General features: G+C 38.4%; 2 protein-coding genes across 4 annotated transcripts in view; one reads left to right on the top strand and one right to left on the bottom strand.

The window, feature by feature from the left end:
• The window catches only part of EAF2 (ELL associated factor 2), a 51,275-nt gene extending 42,480 nt beyond the window's left edge, over positions 1 to 8,795 (bottom strand). The window contains exon 1 of the mRNA XM_010370524.1: positions 8,583 to 8,795. Coding sequence (XP_010368826.1) covers positions 8,583 to 8,691 — 109 coding nt within the window. The 5' untranslated portion in view covers positions 8,692 to 8,795. The remainder of the gene's footprint in view (positions 1 to 8,582) is intronic.
• A 113-nt stretch (positions 8,796 to 8,908) lies between these two features.
• IQCB1 (IQ motif containing B1) overlaps positions 8,909 to 18,760 on the top strand; it is a 77,009-nt gene continuing 67,157 nt past the window's right edge. The window contains exons 1-5 of one of the 3 annotated variants that reach the window (XM_010370522.2): positions 8,909 to 9,009; positions 9,495 to 9,585; positions 15,017 to 15,128; positions 15,357 to 15,519; positions 17,742 to 17,871. In XM_010370522.2, coding sequence (XP_010368824.1) covers positions 15,029 to 15,128; positions 15,357 to 15,519; positions 17,742 to 17,871 — 393 coding nt within the window. In that variant the 5' untranslated portion in view covers positions 8,909 to 9,009; positions 9,495 to 9,585; positions 15,017 to 15,028. Of the gene's footprint in view, positions 9,024 to 9,064; positions 9,105 to 9,494; positions 9,586 to 15,016; positions 15,129 to 15,356; positions 15,520 to 17,741; positions 17,872 to 18,760 lie in introns of those variants that run through there. The other 2 variants (XM_030941789.1, XM_030941793.1) reach the window with 2 other exon arrangements.

Genomic DNA, 18,760 nt, shown 5'->3' with positions numbered 1-18,760 from the left:
GAATGCATAGAAAATACAGTACATATTAATGAATAAACTTAAGAAAAAGTAATGTTTCTAGTTTAACAGTTTTTTCATGAATATGTACACCACTAAATGATGTTTAATTTAACCAAATCTGTCACTTTATAAGATCTTAAAATAAAATTTAATTTTGAGTTAAATCATAGTTCAAATGATGCCATTAAAATCTATCATGTAGGAGGAAATTCAGGGTACTAAGATATTTCACATGTTAAACAAGCTTAAAAACCTCTAAGCAATGAAAGCCATTTAAAACTAACTCATACCAATATACATCAACAACTAATAATTCTGATATATAGTTCCCTGTGGTATACTATATGAACTCCTTATTAAAATATAGTATAATGCAAAAGAGAACAAAAATTAACCTTTGACTTTTACAAAGTGACACATGTAACCACCAACCAAATCACGAAATAGAACATTACCAGCTCCACAGAGGCCCCTCCCAGTTATTACCCATTATTCCTAAAGATTCATCTTACATTAACAAAAAGGCCCCAAAGGCAAAAAGTCTAAATCCAAAATAATGAATATTTATAAGTGGAATGCAGGGAATTATAATTAGCAAACCTTGGGAAAGGAGAATTTTCCAATAATCATCAAATTATTGCTCTGTCAATAAACAAGGCTGGCCCTGCTTCACAATGACAATTAAAATAGCTGACATTTATGGAACACTTACTACATGCCAGGCACCATGCTTAACATTTCATATTTACTTCTCATAACAACTCTGAAAGAAATGAAATTCGTTCCCCTATTCCTTAAACAAACATAAATGCAAATGAATATAAACAATTTACAGAAAGTATTTTTATAACATAGTTTATTCTTTATGGCGCTTTAATTCAAAACTGAATAGATGCAATAACTGTCTCTTAAATTCTTGGTGCTTATTCCTAGATTTTAAGATACAGATATAAAAATAGCATAAGCAATATGAAAATGTGAAAGTGTTTTGATTTTCAATGTATCCCTAGAATGTATAACTGAAGAATCAAAGGATAAAGATCAGACTGAAAATAAATTGAGGAGTTTGTTAGTAGTGGCAAGGTGAGAAAAGTGAAAGGTATAATTGAAGTGTTAAGTTTTAGATGCTTGAAAGAGGGTTTGGACTGAGGGAAATAAGTGTTAAATAATGTCAGTTGTTGAAAGGACAGTGCTATTGAGGAGAAAAAAATTAGAACTGAACTTGAGTAAGTATCATAGGGATAAAGTAGAAGAGAAGCCAGAAAATCTAAGAGAATGAACACAGATATGAACAAAAACAACAATAATAACAGTTATTACATGCTGATCAATTTTAAAAGGTTTACCTGATGATGTTTACTTTGAAACTTCACACCAATCCTGAAAAGTAGTGAATACCCCTATCTTACAGATAAGGGAAGTGAGGGTGGAAAAAATTAAGTTCCTTGCCCAAGATCATGCAACTGTTTTCTAAAGCTAGAAAAAAGAACTACAAAATCCAAATAGAATAAAAAGATGAAAGGCTGGCCAAGATATATAAATATCAGCAAAGTGAGAAAAAAAAGTTTAGTTTGGGCTAGCAAATACCATTTGTGAATCTGAAATAATAACCAAAGTCATTTTATATGGATATATACAGTAGAAATGAAGTAACTGCCTCATAAAAGCTTTCACTATTTATAAATAAGTTATCATCATGGCCTATGTGGGTGCCCATACTAGTGGACTTTGTTGATCCTCAACTTTATTTATTATTATTTTTTTGAGACAGAGACTCATTCTGTCCTGCATGCTGGATGGAGTGCAGTGGCTAGATCTCGGCTCACTGCACCTCTGTCTCCCAGATTCAAGCGGTCCTCCTGCCTCCATTTCCTGAGTAGCTGGGATTACAGGCACGCACCACCACCCCTGGATAATTTTTTTTTTTTTTTTTTTTTTTTCTGAGAGGGAGTCTCTCTGTCTCCTAGACTGGAGTGCAGTGGTACGATCTCAGCTCACTGCAACCTCCGCCTCCCGGGTTCAAGCGATTCTTCTGCCTCAGCCTCCTGAGTAGCTGGGATTACGGGCGCGCGCCACCACACCCGGCTAATTTTTGTATTTTTAGTAGAGATGGTTTCACCATGTTGGTCCGGCTGGTCTGGAACTCCTGACCTCGTGATCCGCCCGCCTCGACCTCTCAAAGTGCTGGGATTACAGGCATGAGTCACCGTGACCGGCCTCATTTTTTATGTTTTTAGTAAACACGGGGTTTCACCATGTTGGTCAGGCTGGTCTTGAATTCCTGGCCTCAAATGTTCCACCCTTTTCAGCCTCCCAAAGTGCTGGGATTACAGGCATGAGCCACTGCACCTGGCTGGTCCTCAACTTTTCTCTTCTCTTCTCTTCTCTTCTCTTCTCTTCTCTTCTCTTCTCTTCTCTTCTCTCCTCTCTTTTCTTCTCTTCTCTCTTCTCTTCTCTTCTTTCTCTTTTTTTTTTATTTTGAGACAGGGTCTCCCTCTGTCGCCTAGGCGGGGTGCAGTGGCACAATTTCGGCTCACTGTACGCCTCCTGGGTTCAAGTGATTCTCCTGCCTCAGCCTCCTGAGTAGCTGAGATTACAAGCCCGCGCCACCACACCCCGGCTAATTTTTATATTTTTAGTAGAGACGGGGTTTCACCAAATTGGTCAGGCTGGAATTGAACTCCTGACCTCAGGTGATCCGCCTGCCTTGGCCCCCCAAACTGCTGGGATTATAGGCGGGAGCCACCGTGCCTGGCGGTCCTCAACTTTCTAATTTTAACTATTCTTCAAAGTTCTGCTCATCAATCTAAATATTACTCTAAATATTCCTCTATGTACTTCATCATTTACATCTAATTATTACATCTTCTTTAATATTTTTCAAAGCCATCTCCTTCCATTCTTGCTGTGGACAAGCTAGTTTTCAATCAGCTAAACTACTGGAATACCTTATGGTCTGCCCTTCTGCTTTTCTCTATCCTTTTGCGCTCTTAGAATTTGAATCCTATTTCAAAGTCTCCCCTTCTCTGAAGTCATTTCAGGGTGCAGTTCCTTCCGTACTCTCCAGAATCTCAAGTTCTTCTCCATTCCCGTAGCATTTACTAAACCATTAATTAAAATCTAATATAAACTGCCTACCTGATATTATTCCCCCCCCCCGCGCTTTTTTTTTTTTTTTTTTTTTTTTTTTTGAGACGGAGTCTCACTCTGTCCCCCAAGCTGGAGTGCAGTGGCGCGATCTCGGCTCACTGCAACCTCTGCTCCCAGCTTCACGCCGTTCTCCTGCCTCAGCCTCCCGAGTAGCTGGGACCACAGGCGCCCGCTACCACTCCCAGTTAATATTTTTGTATTTTTAGTAGAGACGGGGTTTCACCATGTTAGCCAGGATGGTCTTGATCTCCTGACCTCGTGATCCGCCCACCTCGGTCTCCCAAACTGCTGGGATTACAGTCGTGAGCCACCACACCCGGCCCTTTTTTTTTTTTTGAGACGACATCTCGCTCTGTCACCAGGCTGGAGTGCAGTAGCGCCATCTCGGCTCACTACTATCTCCGCCTCCCTGGTTCAAGCGACTCTCCTGCCTCAGCCTCCTGAGTAGCTGGGACTACAGGCACGTGCCACCACAGGCCGTTAATTTTTATATTTTTAGTAGAAACAGGATTTCTCCATGTTGGTCAGGCTGGTCTGGAACTCCTGACCTCGTGATCCACCCGCTTTGGCCTCCCAAAGTGCTAGGATTACAGGTGTGAGCCACCGCGCCGGTCATTTTTTTTTCTTTTCCTGAGGGAGTCTCGCTCTGTCACCCAGGCTGGAATGCAGTGGCGTGATCTCCGCTCACTGCAACCTCTGCCTCCTGGGTTCAAGCAATTCTCCGTCTCAGCCTTCCAAGAAGCTGGATTACAGGCGCCCACCACCACGCCTGGCTAATGTTTGTATTTTCAGTAGAGACAGGGTTTCACCATCTTGACCAGGCTGGTCTTTAATTCTAGACTTCATGATCCACCCTCCTCAGCCTCCCAAAGTGCTGGGATTACAGGCGTGAGGCACGGTGCCTGGCCTATTATTTACTTTTTCGTGGACATGTCCTATTAGATTGTAATTTTTTAAAGCACAGTACTCATACTTTAATTTCTCCAGATAGTGGCTCTAGCACAGTGCCTTTAATGTAATGGATATACAAGAAATCTTGTAGTTCATTCAGGTTCATATTGTTCACTCTTCTCTGAATCACTTCTAAACTTATTTTAAGTATATATAAGGTGTTAAATTATGTGTAAAATGCTTGTTTTCTAATTATTTTCTGTGGGTCAGATTCATCTATATTTCAAAACTCTCAATCTCTTTAGGGTAGACTGCCATTTTCCTTTTGTACTTTTCACTAGTATACTTCTGTTCTCATAGACAGCATCCATTTGGCAATAAAGATTTTTCTATGATAAATATTTAAAACCTTAGAAATGACATCCCAGAATAAAACTATGGCTCTCTGACTTCTAATATGTTTCTCACGTGACACAAAGGGAAAAATACTGGAAGGTATGGTTGTCATCTAACTACAGCTAAATGATGCTTTAGACAGGCCAGCAAGGTAACCCAGACAGTCAAGATGACCAGTGGGAATTATAGTGACATCGAGGATGAATAAGCCCAATCTCACAACACTGCTTCACCCAACTGCTGCCAAGAGAAGATATGGGCTCAATGCTGTCAGTTTATCATTTTTAAAGATAAGCTGAAAATCTAGATTTTTATATAAAAAATTTTTATATAAAAGGTCCTGAATGTTAAGTATTTGCAACTAACTCAAGATAAAACAACAATGGTGTGGACCAAATAAAGCATTTCTAAAGTCAAGTTCAGCTTATATGCTATTAGTCTATAACCTCTGTTTTAGTGTTTATGAAGTGATTTTTTTCGTTACAATATACGATCAATTTTAATCTTCACAACAAAATTTTGGGTTGAACATTTTGCCCACCTTTTACTAATGGGGAACTCCTCTAAAGTAATGAAGTCAATAAATGATGAAGTCAGGGACTCAAGCCACATACTTTATCTCATATTATATAGCCTATTTGTCTTACATCCACAGATCTTAACTTGTATGTGTGTGTATGGGGAGCAGTATTAGGAGATGAAAGACAGTCATAAATCCCTATGAAAACCTGATGAAAATTATAGACCAATCATTGATCCTCTCCACAGAAAAATACATATATGAACGTACATTATCAAATACTGTATAATCCCAAGGGGTTCACAGGTCCCTGAAGGCTACATAAATGCCTATAGTATATGAGATTATCTGCAAGAGACAAATGTATGCAAAATATCTTTAGCTTTACTTAATGATAAACATGAATTCATAATAAATAAATCTACCAAAACTATTTTGAATCTCTTCACATTTATAATTATTCAACTGTTAGGATTAATAAATTCTACTCTTTACTCTTTATTACTCGTTATATCAAGCAGTGTTGTCTTTTGTCTTCACACACTTTTTTAAAACTATATAACTTCTGAGTTTCAAGTGGTTTAGTTCTAGAATTAAAGAATTTGTTGAATAATCTCATGTTCATGCTTTCTGTATGCTTCTAAATGTCAAATGTATTCTCTTCTAAGTTGCTATGATTTCAGACTAAATAGTTCATTTTTCAGTTCTTCTTGGTTTGGAAACCCTACCACCAACTTTGCCATTTATTTATTCTCTCTGGATTTCTTTCATCTATGCAATTTTTTTCAGGTTTGCAATGGAATTACTTATTATATTGCATGAAGAGTAGAAAACCATTTTTTACTTTGTATTTAATATTTTTTCTGCCATTGTTTATTGCTTTTCTGATTATTTTGACTGTAGCATCACATAATGTCAATATTTTCATAAGAATCCACAATTATTATCATCAGTTTATTATCTGGGATTTGAATGAATTCAACCAGCTCCAAACCCACACTGCTCATTAGCTCATCATGTAAGGACACAAAATAGTGGTGTCATTTACAAACTTAGGATTTCACAATTCATTCCCTTATCTGGATATAAATAGTAAAACTAGTACTACTCCCAATTCAAAATTGATTCTAGTAGGTCCTGTTGTTGAAACTCTTCTACCCAGTAAACATCTGTTGCTAAGGATTCAGCTTATCATTGTTAGAACATCCCATGCCCTTCCTACCACATGGCAAACTATCTTTTTGATAGTTTTTATTGCTGAACCCAGATAAATGCTGTTTCAAAGTCTGACTAAATTACATTCATTAGCACCCCTCGTACACATGTGAATATAACTCTTCAACATTAATGGTGACTACTATTTATTCTCTACCCTGTGGCAAATATTGTGCCAGGTTGTTTATGCTACCTTATTTAATCCTTACAAAAACTGTGAAATGAAAATATTACTATTATCATTTAGGCATAAGAAAACTGAGGTTGAGAGCTTAGAGAATGTTCCCAAAGTCAGGTGGTGGAGGCCAGGATTCACATCCAGGTTTGCCTCAAGTCTTATATCAGACAGGCAGAATTGCTCCTGTAAATTAAGGCAGAATATTACTTTCTCTCCAATGACATTGGCTTGAGGGCTGGTTATAAATTAGGTCCACCTTATCTGTATGAACATCATCTTCATACTATTCTACAGTTTTCATCCCTCACTCTGAGTTCTTAAGAGTGAGGATTACATTGGAAATGAACCTGTCCTCAAGAATAATGAGCAGTTTTATTTAAATAAATCTAAAATATATCTGTGCCATTACTACACCTGCTTCAACAACAACAACAACAACAAAAAAAGAAGGACTGAAAACCTTTCTAATAGTTCTGTTTTCCACAGAACTAAGTGTGTATTCAAACATCTACATTTATTTGTTTATTTATTATTGTCATTATTATTGTTGTTTTGCTTGTTTTTGTTTATTTTCATTCTTGTAGCTGGATCATCTGATCCTCTGACTTTCAAGATACTGGCATTTTCAGAACCTTTATAAATGAAAGGCTTTGAAGGACCTGCAAGATTATTTTCAAAGGTAATTTTTTATACATTTAAATTGGGGTTTGTGACTTACATAAGAGAATATATACCCAAATCATGTAGAAATATATTCTTAAGCAAATTTTTATAATCTTAAGCCCTTGTAACTTGAAAAATTAATATTAAGACTATTGCGTACTGGAGAAGGAAGGGAAAAGGAGAGAGTAGACACTATTTGAGAAAAAGGCATGGAGAAACCAGATAAAGACGCATATCACACTTCTGGAAAATTGGACTGAAGAGAGAGAGAAACTGCAGAGCCAGCACAGCACTAACTATCTCATTGTGGGGAGCTCTGGATGAGAAAGTATATGATAAAGAAGAATAAACAAGGGACATTGTTGAAGATTTTCTGTTCACAAATATCTCACCCATTTAGTCGACCAATTAGATGTTAATTTTGCTTTAAAAAACCCTTTTAGTAAATATATTCTTGCAGGGTTAAAACCAGTGGTTCTTCATACCTTTACTCTGAGTAACTGTAACTAAATTGTCTACAACTTAAATAAACTTTTGGGAGAATGTATGTTTTAATTAGTTGTTTTGATTGAACCGTGGAACATTTCAGAGTAAAAACCATAAAGGTCTCTAAACAACTCGAGGGCAGAATGACTGAGAAAGGCGGAATGATGAAATATTAAGGAAGGGCAAGGCTGAGGAAAGGAAGTGAAAAAATACTTACAATTTTACCACAGAAAAATGAGAGGTTATGATTCAGTGATCTCGAAGTTTCCTTCCCGCTCTACAATTCTATGACAGCTGTTATGCAAAAAACGAATGTCTTACACATAAAAACTTGTATGCTATATTTTCCTTCCTGGAATCTATATCATCCAACTGTTAAAGCAAAAGAGCTCCTTTTTCTGCTCCAACAACATAAAAAAGAATAATTTATTAGAACTAGTTCCAGAGGACATAAAGATAACCAAAGGATAGAAATCATAGGGAGGTAAGCATCTTCCAAATAAAGAAATTAATAACACACCCTTGAATACTTTGATAATCAGTATTTGATAACTGAGTGAAATCTGGGGTCCAAAGAGATATATAGATCACTGGGATGGTTGAGAATTTCTCCCTTTGCAAAGAACACACCAAATAAGAACCCTCATCTGCCAGAGGTGAGAAAAAGTGAAGAAAAGAGAGGATATTGCCCCACCAGCCTCAAGACATTCAACTTCCCCGGCATTCGGTCCTTAGTCCTTTCCCATTTGTCACCTTATTATCTTCGTGTCCACCCTTGCATCATCCACCTGTCACGTCTGTCTCCACAGTCACCTCTACAGACTTTTTTCACACTTTCCCTTCCTGTCTGTTGGTCTCAACGCTCTCTGTCCAGGGTTTACCCACATTTGCTCTACTCCGATTCCTTCCACCGACCCCCTAAGACTCCGAGCAGGGTAGAGGATCGCGCTGCCTCCCCCACTCCCCGCCCCGTAGTCTCCAACAGTGTAAGGCGGACTGTGGGAACAAAACCCAGAGGGGTTTGTGCCTCTTCACCCCCATCCCGGGAGGCTCCCCCTCTATCCCCGGGCGGTCCTCACTCACAGCGCACAGTGTGGAAGGCGCAGCGCGGCTGCTTCTCGAAACTCTCCCCTAACTTGAGAACCCGCTCGCGACGGTCTAGATGCGAGAATCCCGCTGCGCTGTTCATCATTACTCTCCTGCTCTGACTTTAACTCCGCCGCCGGTGCTCACTATCTGCCACCTCAGCCTGAAGCAGCTGCACTTGATCCCGCCAGCCGAGTCACCACAGACTCCACCCCGCGCCCGACGCGCACCGCCCCACCGGGAGCATCTCACGTTCTGATTGGCTTATTGGCAAAGGGCGCTCCGCCCCTTGACTCCGAGGCTCCTGGTCCCGCCTCCAGGCCCCTTCCCGGGTCGCGACGCAGGCTGTCCCGGGAAGGCCGCGGCGCTGTGGTGTGGCGTGGGAGCCGGGTTCTTTTGTGCAAGAACGCGAAGCGAGGATGAAGTAACTTATCTGAGGTGGTGGCTGGGAGGGAGAGGGCCCCAGGGTGCCTACCGGGAGGCCAGGACCCCAGGCTTCTGGACGAAGTCAGCCGGCGTGTAAGAGCTCTTAACGGGAGAATCGGCCTGCCCTCACGCCCACTCTGTAGAGATCTGGTGTGGAAACTGAGGCCTGGGGAGGTGCAGTGTCCGGGCACAGGGCCTAGTGTGTTGTCCAAGGCCTGGTAGCGCGAAGTCCGGGTCTAGAATCTGGAGTAAAGGGGCCCCGCGGCCCCAGAATCTCGGTCCTTGGACTTGAAGCGACGCTGTTACCTCAGTAATCGTTTTCTGACCTTTTTGTATCAGAGGAAGTTTCTTGTGGTCTTAGGACTGGAGAAGGGGATGTGTAGTGGGGAGGAAAAAGAGGATTCGGAGATAGGAACTGCAGACATTTAGGATCAGCCGCAACAGGATCGCACTGAAAATCCTTGTCATTTATTTTCCTCACAGTGATCCGTGGAGGCAGTAACAGGCGCCGCGAGGGAGAAGTGATTCCAGAAGAATCAAGAGGCTGGGCCGGCCCCAGTGGCCTGGCAACAGGGTAGTAGCATTAAAATAGATAAATAATTGTCTTTTTGTGTCAGATTTCATGAATTTAATGTAAAGATGGGAGAGGTGTTGAATTATAGGAGAAACACTCAAGAGAAAGTTTACGGATGGTTTCCATAACAGGTGGTTTTTCAGGGGAATTATGCAGTCCAACTGCACTCCCTCACCTTCTGCCTTAGTCACATTTGTCAATTGATTTTTGGGTAGGTGACTATGTCTCCTTCAACCTGTCTGTGTAAATCCTACCCTTTGAAGGTGTGCCGAAGCTATTTCATATCGTAGTTAAATGCTTTAAGCCAGATGGTGGCTCCAGTTTGAACCCCTGCTTTATACTTAACAGTGTGACTTTGTGCCAGCTAATTACATTCTCCAGAGTTTAAGTATGCTCATTGTTCAAATTGGGGGAAAAATAATAGTACCCGTTCCTTAGAGTTGTTGGAATGATTAAATGAGTTAATACATGAAAGCAATTAGAGCAATTCCTGGAGCATAATAAGAGGTCTCCAAATGGTTATTATTTAAGGTCCAGCTCTACACTTAATGTTACATTTTAAGACCATCTTGGTGGCTGCCTTCTCTTCTAAATAGAATCATTCTAGGAGGTAGGAATTGCTATTTTGTTTACAGCAAGAAAAGTGGTTCAGAGAAGCCCAGTCATCTGACTTTATGGCCTGTATTCTTATCTGTGTCATCTATTTAGCATTTAACATATATCTGATATTCTTAAGTATATTTTTTAATATGTGTGTGTGTGTAGATATGTACATACACATACTTTTCTTTCCCAACCAGAACAATAGCAGAGAGTATGTCTTGTGTGGAGTCTTTGTGTCCCCTACATCTACCATACTGTTCTACACATGTTTGTCGATGACAATAATGATTTAGTGATGGTTTATTATGGTAGCCAGGAGGGCACAAACTGTTTTGAGCCTGTTTTACTTTAGAGAGGTTTCCAACCATAAATCTGAGCTTTCTGTATTGTAACGAGAAAAACAGAAAGTCAAGAAATTGAGGCTCAGAATGCCTGAGGTTTGTGCATTTGCTCATTCTTTCAACATGTATTTAGTAAATCCTTCTACGTGCCAGGTACTAATCTAGCCACTGGGAATATAGTTGTAAACCAAAGATATAAGAAAGCAGCCACCAAAGATGGTCTTAAATGTAGTATGATGGTAGAGCTGGGCTTTAATAATAACCATTTGGAGAACTCTTATGTGCCAGGAATTGTTCCAATTGCTTTCATGTATTAACTCATTTAATCATCTCTAAGGAATAGGTAGGTTGCCCTCATGAAGCTTACCTTCTGACGTGAATTTTATCCAAACATATATTAAAATGAATTATGTTGTACTAGCTTAAGAATAGACAAACAGATTAAATCACTAGAAACTAAGTAGAGTCCAAAAAGATACCCTGTGTATGTGTATGTATACGTAGTGCATGAAAATGTGACATTTCAGATTGTTTTTGTTGTCTATTCATAACTAGTTACCTTATGAATTTAGGACTGTTATGTGCATTTTTTAATCCATCAATAACTTTAACATTAAAAATTCAGATTCTTATGTGACACCATTCACAAAAGTACCTTACTTTCGAAGATATGTAAGGAAAACAAAACCAAAAAAACATGAAGATTTGGAGAATGTTTTTTACCTCTTGGGTTAGAGAGGACCTTTCTAAACATGACACAAAAGACAGACGCCATAGAGGAAAAGATTGTTATATTTCAGTATGTAAAAATTGTAAAAATGGCTGGGCGCTGTGGCTCATGCCTGTAATCCCAGCACTTTGGGAGGCCAAAGTGGGCAGACCACTTGAGGTCAAGAGTTCAAGACCAGCCTGGCCAATATGGTGAAACCCCATCTGTACTAAAAATACAAAAATTAGCTGGGCACGATGGCACATGCCTGTAATCCCAGCTACTCGGGAGGCTGAGGCATGACAATCACTTGAACCCGGAAGGTGGAGGATGCAGTGAGCTGAGATTGCACCACTGCACTGCAGCCAGGGTAAACAGAGTGAGACTCTCTCAAAAAAAAATTTGTAAAGTTATGGTAAAGACCCCACAGTCAAATTTTAAAAAATAAATGACAACCAAGGAGAAAATTTTATAACCAATATAAAAGAGAAAAATTCCTATCCATGTATGAAAAGCTTCTGCAAAAGAGTAAGACAAACCAATAGAAATATAGTCAAAGGATATGAATAGAAAATATATAAATAATGGCCAGTGAACATGAAATGTGCCTGACCTCCCTAATAATCAAAGAAATACAAATTAAAATACAACCATACCAATTATCATGTAATAGATTGGCAAAAATATAAAGGATAATGTGTATATTCTTGCAGTGTTGCTTGTAATAGCATACGGCTTGAGTGACCTCCAGTAGAGGTGATGTTTAGATATATTTTGCTGCATTCTTAAAAAGGAAATGTAGCATAATGCAGCCATTTGGAAAGAATGAGATCAGTATATGCACTCTCTTTGAAAGTTTTGTGATTACTATGTGCCAGGAGTTGCACTGGGCTTTCTTTAAAGTATTTTCAGCAAACCTGTCTTTTAATGATTTATATTGTACCTAATAAGAGATATATGAATGGAAAAACAGTTTTTGCTCTCACATCATGACAACACAAAAGACTTCTGTGACCAAATGTGTGGAGATTTCTCCCACCAACAAGCAAGCAATCAATTCTGCAATGGACACAAGCTAGGTATCATCTAATTCAGTTCTGATACTGTCTACTTGGAGATAGGGTCAGATCCCTCAGGTTTAGGGCTTAGTCCCGCAAGAGTGGCCCCCACTTCTGATGCTAGTCGCAAGCCCTGGGTTGTTTTACCTGTGCTTCTGACTGACCAGCTATATATGGGGAATCCTACGACCCCCTCCTTGGGGTGTATTAATTTGCTCGGGGAGCTCACATAACTGAGGGAAACTTGTTTTCCAGTTTATTATAAAGATATTACAGAGACCTTGGGCAACATGGAGAAACTCGGTCTCTACTAAAAATACAAAAAATTAGCTGAGCGTCATGGCTTGCACCTATAGTCCTAGCTACTGGGACTGAGGCTGAGGTGGGAGAATCACCTGAACCCGAGAAGTAAAGGCTGCAGTGAGCCATAATTGTACCACTGCCCTCCAGCCTGGGCAACAGGAGTGAGATCCTGTCTCAAAAAAAAAAAAAAAAAAAAAAAAAAAAAGATATTAGGATACAAATAAAGAGATGCATACTATGAAGTATGGGAAGGGGCACAGAGTTTCCATGTCCTCCCTGGGTGTGATATCCAGGAGGTTCCTCCAGGAACTTCCATATGTTCAGCTATCCAGAAGTTCTTTGTACCCCATCCTCTTGAGCCTTTTATGGAGGTTTCATTGGATAGGCATGACTGAAGTGTGGACAATCATTTTGGAAATGTGATTGGACAAAAACAGATATGATCTAATACTAATAGACTGAGTGGGGAGACCCAGCAAGGCCTGGCTGCTCAGATTCTTCTTGGCTTCTTTATGCAGCATTCCTTCCAGGATACAGGGCAAGACCCATTCTGAAACAGGGGTCTTATGACCTACAGCTAGACAAGATAGGTCAGAGAAAGGCAGGGATGATGAGAGCTCTGCTTTGGAGAGAAGGAGCAGGTGAAAGGAGGAGAGGAGAAAGTCAAAGATAGATTCTGTTTTCTGAGGCCTAAAGCACCCTAACATAACAATATTGTAACAAAGGCTATGGGAGTTATGAGCTAGGAACTGTGGACAAAAACATAGATATGTATATGTATATATGTACGTTTGGAAATGATCATAGGCTCTACTTCATAGCCCTGTTGTGAGGATTGGATAAGACAGTGTATAGTATATTAACACAGTGCTTAGCTTATATTAAACACTTGATACACGTTAGCTTTATTATAAATAAGGAAATACACTTTTATTATGTGAGGATATCTTTGAGCTTCAAATGCTTTAAAGCTTTTTTTTTAGAGACAGAGTCTTGCTTTGTTGACCAGGCTAGTCTTGAACACCTATTCTCAAGTGATTCTCCTGCCTTGAACTTTTTTACGTAGAGAAAGTTTTAGCAACAATTAGGATGTGGACCTTGTTTTTTAATGTTAGGAGAATTGATTTTATTCAATATACTATTTACTTATTTATTTATTACTATTATTATTTTGAGACAGAGTCTAGCTCTGTCGCTCAGGCTGGAGTGCAGGGATGTGATCTCCAGTCACTGCATCCTCCGCCTCCTGGGTTCAAGCTATCCTGCCTCAGCCTCCCGAGTAACTGGGATTATAGGCACGCACTACCATGCCCACCTGATTTTTGTATTCTTAATAGAGATGGGGTTTCACTATGTTGGCCAGGCTGGTCTTGAATTCCTGACCGCAAGTGGTTCACCTGCCTTGGCCTCCCAAAGTGCTGGGATTACAGGCGTGAGCCACTGCACCTGGCCTTATTCACTATACTATTTACAAGCAATCATTGATTATCTTATATTTATGTAACATTTCTGAGCATTAGTGTGTTGAAAGTAAGTGCTTCACTAGGAGGGCTCACAGGACTCAGAACATAGTGTACTTATACAGCTATGATTTATTACAGTGAAGGGAAATAAAGCAGAATCAGCAAAGGGAAAAAGCATATTGGGTGAAATCCAGAGGAAATCAGGTACAAGCTTCTGAGTTCTCTCCCAGTGGAGTTACGTAGGATATGCTTAATTCCTCCAGCAGCCAGCTGTGACAACATGTTTGAAGCGTTGTCTACCAGGGAAGCTCAACTAGACACTCAGTGATCAGAATTTTTATTGGAGGATGGCCACATAGGCACCCTTTATATAGGTACTCTTGACTGGCATATACCAGAATTCTAAGACTCCTGGAAGGAAAGCAGGTATTCAGCATGAACCACATTATTTTTCATAAACAGTTTTAAGCACAGGGAGCCACTCTTATCAGAGAATGGTAGAAACCCTCCTGAAATCCAAGTTCTAGATGCTAGTCAAGGGCCAACCTTGTAAGCACACCTTTGAAAGGATAGTAGTCTTAGGCCTGTCATGTTAGCTCTTTTTTGCAGTTTTTCTTGTATGATTAAAGGAAGTTAATTCCTATCCTAGAATTATTGTGCAGATTAGACAGAGAATGTGAAGCTCCTATCACAGTTTCTGACTCTTAGTGAGTGCACAATAAACAATACCTGCTATAGCTGTTACATGTGAGGTACAGGAATCTTGAGCTCTTTTACACTGGTTAGAAAAAACAGTTTTCTATAAGGAAGAAATGAAAAAATCTATATTCTGCTTCTCAAACAAGGCAAGAAAAGCTGTTTTTATTTATATTGAAATTATATTTCAAACATTATTTAGGTAGTGAACATTTTACGGCTTTTTGACCTTTATTCTCTTATTCTGTTAAAATATAGGTAATATGAGAAATGAAGCCAACAGGTACAGACCCAAGGATCTTATCTATAGCTGCTGAAGTTGCAAAAAGCCCTGAGCAGAATGTCCCTGTTATACTGTTGAAGTTAAAAGGTAAGAAAATCTTTTTGTGATTAGATAGCATTTTAAGTGAAAAACGGTTCCATCATTGGTACAATTTTAACATTTCTTTTAAATTTGTTCAGAGAAATCTTAACACTATAATAGAACAGTAATTTTTCCTTCTAATATATTTTTAGTGATTATTCAACATATAAAAATACAAATAGCTCCTGGGTGTATTAAGCAAAATTAAATATATCTTATTTCCTTTTGCCTTAGAAATAATAAACATCACACCTTTAGGAAGCTCAGAGTTGAAGAAAATCAAACAAGATATATATTGTTATGATCTCATTCAATATTGCCTCTTGGTCCTCAGTCAAGATTGTTCTCGAATCCAGGGTGGTTGGACTACAATTTCCCAGCTTACACAGATATTAAGGTAAAATGAAGCAGTAAGTCAGCTTGTTCTTGAGGGATGTAGTAGTTGATTCTGATTTTCAACATTTGCTTTTTATTTAATTGCCTAACAAACATTGGCAACCTCCTGTTGTAGGTTTTGGTTGTACTTTTCCTTCATATTATATGTTGTTATTCATAATTTTACTTCAGATTGTTTGACTGTCTAAAATTTTCCTCCACAAGCTTAATGAAGATGGTGATCATTTTTTTTCTCACCACTGAATTCCAAGTGCCTAATATACTCTTTATTGACTAAGGAATTTTTAAAGAAGTGAAGAAATTAAGGCGCTGGCTCTGTTCTTGAGAAACTTAAAATAGAGATTGGGTGACAGTCATGTAAGTATATGATACAAAGCAGAATGAAATCAGTGCTAAAATGAAAGTATGCAAGCAAGTACTATAGGAGAACTGATAAAGAAACATTCATTTCACTACATCAATTTAGCTATCAACTGTATGTTTCATTAAGCAACCCAAATACTATCAATAAAATTTAGAAGTAGAATTTCCTGATCTACTGCCATGCTAGAAATCAATAGAAGAGAAATAAACATTTTTTAAAAGGAGGTAGTAAAATAAACCAGATGTTCTTAGTGCCTAAGCTACTTCCTGATTAAGTAACTGAAAGGATGTATTTACTAACTGGATCCTAGCCTTCTTTTTTTGTTTTTCCTAAATAAGCCATTTGAGTTTAGTAAACTATTCCTACTGGAAGGGTTTGTCTTGGATGCTAGATTTCTAAGCTGCTTAATCCTACTGTGTTACTTGGTAAAGGCCAAATTTAAAGTATACAGTTACAAAGAACAGTTAAAAAAATGTATATAATGTTCTTTTTCATACTTTAGTTTTCAAGATTGATTTTCTTAAGTAAATAAAGACTTACTTTTTTGTTTGATTAGATATGCTAGTTTATGATGATATTGATTAAGCCAGGCTCATGGGTAGAATTCAAGACTTAAGAAATTCCCATGTTTGTGAATGCACAAACATAATTTCATTTGTTAATCCTTTCAATCAAAATAGATACTCTTAAGTAATTAACTTTAGGAACCAAAGAGAAAAGAAAAGCTGATACATGTAAGCATTAGCCCATTAACTTTAGGAACCCAGGTGCAAATAAACAAACAAACAAAAATGATACATGTAAATGTTTGCCACTTAGGTTTTTTTTTTAACTTTTATTTTAGGTTCAGGGGTACATGTGGAGGTTTGTTTTATAAGTAAATTGCATACTCAGTGTTTGTTCTCACTTATAGTGAGAATATGCAGTGTTTGGCTTTCTGTTTCTGTGTTAGTTCACTTAATGGCCTTCAGCTCCATCCATGTTGCTGCAAAGGACATGATGTTGTTCTTTTTTATGGCTACATAGTATTACATGGTGTATATGTACCACCCCAAAGAAATATACCATTTTCTTTATCCAGTCTGCCATTGATTACTTAGATTTTTAACATGCTCAATACATAGTTGTTATTGCTTATTAGTGTCCATGCATTTTGTTGAAAAGACTCAAACAGCAGTTTTTGTTCATTAGAGAACACACATAGAGACCATTCTTGAGTTTGAGGCTGTTTTGAATGTTAGTTTATAGAAAAACCTTTTATTATTGAGATTTCTGACATGTTAAGTGACTTTCTCTCCTTTAATGTATATTGTAAAGTGTTCCTACTAGAGTTAGGTTTTGCTGTTTTTCCCTCTGATATAAGGAATATGCAAGTGAATATTTTGCAAAAAGTAGATCTATTGGAAGTTAAAATTGGTATGAAATTAGTGTTTGGTTTGCTTATGTATCCCTTACAAACAAATCCTACCTGGGCATTTTTCAGCTATTGGATGTCTAAAATGTATTAGTTAACACAAATGCCTTTCATAAATTAAACTCTCAAGGTATCCTATAGCTTTGAGAATGATTATAGCCAATTTACCAAAAACTTAGCTTCTCTTTATTGTGAGCCATGTGTCTTTTATTTCCTGAATGAGCTGATGTGTAGGTTTTTAGGATATATAAATCCCAGACCTAAGTACCTGCATGGTCCATACCGCTGTTTACTTTTCTAGAAAGTTGTTAATTTTTCGCCAAAAATTCTTTATTGGCTTGGCAACAAAAACATACCAAAAATTCTCAATAAGGCACAGTGTCTCTAGAAGCTTGAGCATTCTACGTAAACTTCTAATTAACACAAACTTGTGCTCTTATTTCAGCCATTGCTGTGTGGGCTTGGAGCCAGGAGAAGATGCAGAGGAATTTTACAATGAATTGCTTCCATCAGCTGCAGAAAATTTTCTGTTTTTGGGTAGACAATTACAAACATGTTTTATCAATGCAGCTAAGGTATGTGTTTATTCCGTGTTTTGTAGCTAAATCAGTTTAATTCTTGAGAAGCTGTTCTGTTATTTTTCAAATGTGCAATATTTGGCTGAAAGTAAGTAGTGGATTTGAACATTTTTAAAGTTACAACCTTCCAAAAATCATCTCTATGTTGGAAAAATTTTTAATGAAGTATGCCGATTGATTTTTCGAAGGATCCGCCTTGCTACTTTACTTGTTGGGCAGCACCCATAGACAGTTATTTCCATAACATCTTTCTAAACATACTTTTTACTTAAATTAACAGTAGAGGAAAGTATGTTCTCTAGGGCTAGGGCTTTTCTGAGTAGCTCCAATAGTGAAGAATAAAGGCGAACTTCCTATTTGATCTCTCATATCTTCTCCAATCAAAATATTCAACCCAAACATAGGGGTCTTTTCAAGTATCTCTTGATTGCATTATGCTACATGCTATACATATGCTGTTTTTTTGACCCAGGGATTTAGAAGTGTATTGCTTAATTTCCAAATATTTGAAGATCTACTAGATACTTGTTAACAATTTCTAATTTAATTATGTTTTGGTCAGATAACATTCTCTATACCAATGCAATCCTTTGGAATTTTTTCAGACTTGTTTTATGGCCCTCCCCATATGTTTTATCTTTGTGAATATTCTGTTAAAATAAACTTTTGTGGGCCGAGCGCGGTGGCTCACGCCTGTAATCCCAGCAGTTTGGGAGGCCAAGGTGGGCTGATCCCCTAAGGTCAGAAGTTTGAGATCAGCCTGACCCACATGGAGAAACCCTGGCTCTACTAAAAATACAAAATTAGCTGGGCGTGGTGGCGCATAACTATAATCCCAGCTACTTGGGAGGCTGAGGCAGGAGGATCACTTGAACCCAGGAGGCGG

The sequence above is a fragment of the Rhinopithecus roxellana genome, chromosome 1, assembly GCF_007565055.1.
Source record: "Rhinopithecus roxellana isolate Shanxi Qingling chromosome 1, ASM756505v1, whole genome shotgun sequence".
Lineage (NCBI taxonomy): Eukaryota > Metazoa > Chordata > Mammalia > Primates > Cercopithecidae > Rhinopithecus > Rhinopithecus roxellana.
The sequence above is the reverse complement of the archived record's forward strand: the minus strand, read 5'-3'. Positions and strand labels throughout refer to the sequence as shown.